This window comes from Pterocles gutturalis, unplaced genomic scaffold (assembly GCF_000699245.1).
Source record: "Pterocles gutturalis isolate BGI_N339 unplaced genomic scaffold, ASM69924v1 scaffold19711, whole genome shotgun sequence".
NCBI classification, from domain to species: domain Eukaryota; kingdom Metazoa; phylum Chordata; class Aves; order Pterocliformes; family Pteroclidae; genus Pterocles; species Pterocles gutturalis.
Window position 1 is genome coordinate 29,924 of NW_010100840.1, and position 6,106 is coordinate 36,029.

The 6,106-nt window shown below is 45.9% G+C and overlaps 1 protein-coding gene across 1 annotated transcript in view; it reads right to left on the minus strand.

The window, feature by feature from the left end:
• LOC104467537 (calcium-dependent secretion activator 1-like) overlaps window positions 1-2,178 on the minus strand; it is a gene marked incomplete at both ends in the record, with an annotated part of 4,900 nt that extends 2,722 nt beyond the window's left edge. The window contains one exon of the mRNA XM_010081352.1: window positions 2,065-2,178. Within this exon, the coding sequence (XP_010079654.1) occupies window positions 2,065-2,178 (114 nt within the window). The remainder of the gene's footprint in view (window positions 1-2,064) is intronic.
• Between the last annotated feature and the right edge of the window lie 3,928 nt (window positions 2,179-6,106).

A 6,106-nucleotide genomic window follows, 5' to 3' on the forward strand; every position in this document is an offset into this window, starting at 1 on the left:
GGGGTGCTCTGCAGAGCAGCAGTGGAGCCTGCTCAGCTCAGTCCATCTTTTCATTTGATCACAGCCTGTGAACTAGTTTGAGAATGGCAATCACACGCTTACCCCTTGACAGGAGACTTAGCAGCCTCCACGGCAAGAGCAAATGCATCCCTGACCTACCACTTCACCTTTACCTTTCTCCTTCTCCAGCAAAAAAATATCATTCCCCAGGTAACGATCCTATTCTGCACCAAAGGCAAGTGAACCCCTTAGAAGCACCAGGCATGTCCTGCACAGAGATGGCCAGTGCCAGCTGAGCAAAAAAACAAGTTCTAGTATTTTCCAAGCCATTGGGCGGCTTTATAAGTCAGTACGTAAATGCAGATTTCTAGAAAGCATCCATCCAAGGGATGGTTAATTGCACAAAACTCAGAGATTTGCAGGAGCTGAGATAGGCAGGAGCTGCTGTGATTGCAGCACGGCTCGATCAAGGGTGGGAACCTCTCTGCAGAGACAGGAGCAAGGAGAACACCACCAGCAGGGACCAGTGCTCGAGCACTGAGAGGGGGCAGAGACTTTCTGCAGCGAGGCTTTGCCTTGTGCCACTGCAGACAGTGCCAAGGGAGGCACAGGCAGCCATGCTACTGCTGCGGAGAAGCTGGAAGTACACGGCCAGAAATTAAAGGAGACCACCAGTCAAGGAGAAGAAAAAGAAAGTTGCGCTAAAAGACACAGAGCAATGCATTAAGCTTTTTGTGGCCTGTTTTAGGCAGGACAGAGCAGGTGTAGTATCCAGTTGAACTGAAGACATAGGGTTTGCAGACATCTAGACATCTTGTATGTTCGACTACTTGGGGTAATTATACAGCACAGGACTTCTGGAGCTGGTCAGGACACACTTTCAGCCAGACCCACCAGTGAAACAGTGATGTACTTTGCCTGGTTTTAAGCAATCTCCTTTTCCTGCCCAATAGTCTTATCTAAACAGATTACGCTGCTCTTACATCCTAAAATGCAGCTTACGCCATCTTGAAAGCCTTCTCTGAGAGCATCTGTTCGGTGAATCTGTGATAAACTGATGATCCCTTGGCAATTTCTTTTCTGATAAGAGATGTAAATTACTCTCAGCTTCCTTCCTGTACAGAGAATGATGGAGCAGTAACTATTAGGCCGGTTTAATAGAGTTAATCCAGGGATAATTTGTGCTTTCCTTACACAGAAGCAGCTGCTGCCATTTTTTAGAGTTAAAATTCTCTTCAGTTTTCGTATCTGATTTTGGTCCCCTCTTAGATTCCACTTCCAGAGAAGTATTTTATGTAGGCAATTCAAAATCTTCACCTTTTATGACAGAATAGCTCTAGGGAGAAAGAGAAGTGGTTTGCAGAAAGGCTAGCAAAAAAAAAAATAAGCAACACTCCTCATACAAATCACAAGCACTGATTTCCTTCAAAAGCAGCAGCTCTTTCCTTCTGAAAAAAGATATGAAAGGCAGCTTTAAGGGCTGCATACAAAGAGGTGCAAAAAGACAGACGTGCATAATTATTCTTTTGCACAATTATGAATGACGCTTCACGTTCTTTGGTACCATCTAGTTTTGTACATCCCCTTTGCTTTACAGCATTTGCTGTGCCAAAGAGAAAAAGACAAGACTCTTGCTGAAAATCCCAAAGTCAATTAGACACAATGCAAAAGCTTCAGCAAGAAACAAACATGCTGCCCAGTTTTCCCTTGGTGTTCTTCATAGGGAGCACATGACATTTATTTTATATCATGCCATCTTTTTTGTTTTAGAGTATGCTGTTTAAAAGTATCAGGGAGATATTATTCCTTCAGGAAGGATGATCTTCCTCATAATCAAGCGATAGGATACAGCATGGCGTAGAGGCTGCCACGGCTGCTGTGTGGTTGCATGTTCACCCCCTGAACCTCACAAACCTGGTCATGTAGCAGGCATCAGGCAGAAGCCTTGCGTTTGCCTTGGTTCCGTGCTTTGTTGACAAAGAATGCATTACTTCAGGATTCAACCCCGCCTGTGAACAGGGGGAGAACAGGGATGCATACGAATATCGTATCATCTGTCCTTACCTCGTAGTAGCTCTGGACAGCGTTTATAAATGCTTCGTCTGCCACAATCTGGGTTTCTCCATTCAGAAAGGCCTGGAAACGATCTTTGATTGTCTGGAGCTGCTGCTTACTTATCTGAAAAACACACCAAAAGGAGAAAATTAGTCAAGAAATGTTTATGTATGAGGGGAAAAAAACCCCACTAATTCTTTTGCAATAACTTATCAGGGCGCTTATGCTCTCCTTTGGGGACAGTGGCAGTAGGTGAGGAATTACCCATGTGTGGGTACACACACGCACGCACTCTTCACCCTGGCAAGCTCATTTAAGCATCATGAGCACCTAACCCCACCCTGAATATCATCTCCTAACAACTCTGCTGACACAAATCACACAGAAGACTTTTATCGCTTCAGGCATACCCAAGTCGAAAGCAAGCTGCTGTGCGAGTGCTTTTCAAGCCTGTTTCAGTGCAATCTCTTCCCCATTTAGCCTCTCCTCCCTTCAGAAGATGAGGTTTCATCACCAAACGGGAAGCCTTGTGGCTGCTGAAGATGGCACTCAGCAGCACTCTGGGGCCTTGGTTGTTCCTTGTTTTTTTGGGGTTTTTTTTGTTTTTTTTTTCTTCTTGCTTATTTCTTTGGATTGTCGCATATAAAACACCAGTCTGGACCAGTGGTGAAAGAACTGAATTCCATTTAGTGCCAAAGAAATAATTCAAGGGCAAAGCTGTTCTTATCCAAGCAAGGACTTTCTCTGCTGTCTCTTTGCTGCTCAGAACAGTTTCTGTCCAGCACACGGCTGGTATAACTTACAAGACAGTTCTAATTTTGGCACAATTACATCAATAGAAAGTTTACAGGGGTTTGTTCCAGCCTTGTAAGATAACATGCCGTTATTCTGCCAATTTATCTCTAGTTTAAAAACAGATATAGCTAATCCCCCCACCTCTTCAGCTTGCAGTGCAAAGTCACAGCAGACACGGAAGTCATGTACCAGCAACACCAGTACAATATCTTACAGTACAGATAACACTCATGCTGAAGTGCTGCAGGGATTTAACTGTAGTTGTGCCTGGCTTACCACATGGCTACTCTTCATTTGAGGATAAGACTTAATCAAGACAAAAGAGAAGAAAGCAAACTCTTCACGGCTGGGCTGGATGAGGCTTTGAGCAACCTGGTCTACTGGAAGGTGCCCCTGCCCATGGCTGGGGAGTTGGAACTCGATGATCTTTAAGGTCCTCTCCAACCCAAACCATTCTATGATTCTATGAAACAAGATGTATATATGACAACTTCAAACTTAAAGGGAAAAAAGAGCTGTAAGAATTTGGTCATCAGTAAATAACTAACTGTCTTAAAGGTCTAGCAAAGAGGGGCTTCTTCTCACTTGTATGCCAGCAGAAGAAACCAGCCCGTTAGAATATAAGAGAATAATGAAAGTAATGGCTCTGTCTAAATAGCTTTGAATAAAGTATCAAAAACTACAGAGATCCAAAGAGCTAAAGCATAATGAAGCCTGGTAAACACAGCTAGTGATAAAAAGCAGGAGAGGGACCACTTGGAAAATGCAACGATAAATATCACTAGATCTGGATGATGCACCATGTGGGGTGTTTAGGGACTGCAGTAACGAACATCATGAATACTGGTAATTAATTCTGCAACACTACGCTGAGGAGGGATAGTGAGCAACGGCAATTTGATGTGATAATCTGGGATTGGTTTATGCTGGTGCTTATGGAGAGGTGTTCATCAAAGCGACATACAGCCAGACTGGGTAAACAGACAGTAAGCTCTGTTTCAGAAAACACAGAACAGCCTTAACATGATAAGCTGAACATGAGAAGCTGAACATGAGCTGGCCATGTTAACTTGCAGCCCAGAAAGCCAACCGTGTCCTGGGCTGCATCAAAAGAAGTGTGACCAGCAGGTCGAGGGAAGGGATTCTCCCCCTCTGCTCTGCGCTTGTGAGACCCCACCTGCAGTGCTGCAGCCAGGTCTGGGGGCTCCAACATAAGAAGGACACGGACCTGTTGGAGTGAGTCCAGAGGAGGCCACGAAGATGGTCAGAGGGCTGGAGCACCTCCCGTACGAGGACAGGCTGAGAGAGTTGGGGTTGTTCAGCCTGGAGAAAAGAAGGTTCCAGGGAGACCTTAGAGCAGCTTCCAGTGCTGAAAGGGGGCTACAGGAGAGATGGGGAGGGACTCTTGATCAGGCGGTGCAGGGATAGGATGAGGGGTAATGGTTTTAAGCTGGAAGAGGGGAGATTTAGATTAGATATTAGGAAGAAATTTTTTCCTGTGAGGGTGGTGAGGCAGTGGCCCAGGGTGCCCAGAGAAGCTGTGGATGCCCCATCCCTGGAGGGGTTCAAGGCCAGGCTGGATGAGGCTTTGGGCAACCTGGGCTAGTGGGAGGTGTCCCTGCCCATGGCAGGGGGGTTGGAACTAGATGATTTCTAAGGTCCCTTCCAACCCAAACCATTCTGTGATTCACCACCTCTGTGGACGCTGGAATGACAGGTCGTTCCCACTGCCAAAACAACAGCCCGCACTTCACAGGGTCTGACACATGCAACAAGGCTCAGCATCACAGGGCTGGAGGAAGGACTGTCCCTCTAACCTGACCCACTCCAGCCTTGGTCACCATTTGCAATAAGCCCTGTGGAAAAGCACTGCCGATAGCTCCTGGCTTTAAGGCTGGCAGGATCTAATTTTTGGCTGTAAGAATCCATCTGTCATGTCAGGCACCTAAGACCCTTTGTCGTGTTTGCCATTAGCACCTTACACATCATGAGTCCTTGGGCAATACACACAGCATCAGATGCGAAACAAGCTCCAAAATTATCCAAGCTGATGGAATTGAAAAGCTGATTCCTGATGGAATTGAAAAGAAAATTGGGTCAGTGATAAGAGGAGCCAGAGAAAAATGTCATGCTCAAGTGGGAGACACCTGTGGGAAGGTGGTAGGTCTGTTTTTATTAAGCATTTAATTATCTGGAAGAAGAGAAAAGCAGGATGTTAATTAAATGTATTAACGATTTTGTATTAGCAACCATTGTGATGATCAGACAGAAACAATGAAGCAATAGAGGCCATAAGAAACCCAGAAAAGAAACAGGAAAACTACAGGTAATGTTGAAACCAGGGTGTTGAGGCACAAGGAAGGACTACTAAGAGCACAGATACCCTGAGACAAAAGGTTTTTCATTTGGGATTTTAACAATGTGCATGGCATTTTTGTTACTTTTTTTTCTTCCAGGTTATTTCTTAGGAAAACCTCCAGAAGTCCTTGGTTGTTCAATTTCTATAATGCCACCTAGCAGCAATATTTTCTGCTCCTTCCTAAATATTGAATGGGTTACCTTCAAAACAAACAATGCTCCTTGAGACTCCCAGAAACTCCCAATACGCAGCTCGCACATGAGCTCCTGGGGGCTGTGGAAATGAATCATTAGGTTTGTCTCTACTGGAGTGCCAGCTGCCTCCTCCTTGTCCCCAAGCTCTGTGCAAGTATTTTCCATGTCCAGGGAAAAGAAGATCACCTCTGATCACACCAGGCACGCATCATGGCCCCGTCCTCAGCTAACAGGACCCTCGGTCTTCTCTCCCTGCCAGACCATGAAGCATCACTAGTGTATTGATCCATGTCTGTGCCACTGTTATAGACGTTATCAAGAAAGCAGCCTATCTGAGCCAAAATTAAATTGTTTTCATACTGAATTTAGTTTCTGCATCCCAGCAGCAGCTGCCTGGCGCAGAAGTCAGCACCAGCAAGGCAGTGGAGGGGACCAGACCTGCAGGTCAACAGAATCTGCCCAACACACTCCACCTCCCATTTTTTGCCTCTTCCTCTTCCCATCAGGTGCCAAGGGCATCATCACCAAATCCCAAAAGCGCCCCTCTGGTAGCCAGGAGGCTGCACCACCCTGGCAGAGGCTGGACTAGGGCTGGGGAACAGCTCAGCCCCAGGGTCACAGTCCAAAGCCTTTAAGCAGGGCCCAGCAATACCACTAACACATCCACAGGCTTAAACAAGCACATGCCCTGAACACTTACCTG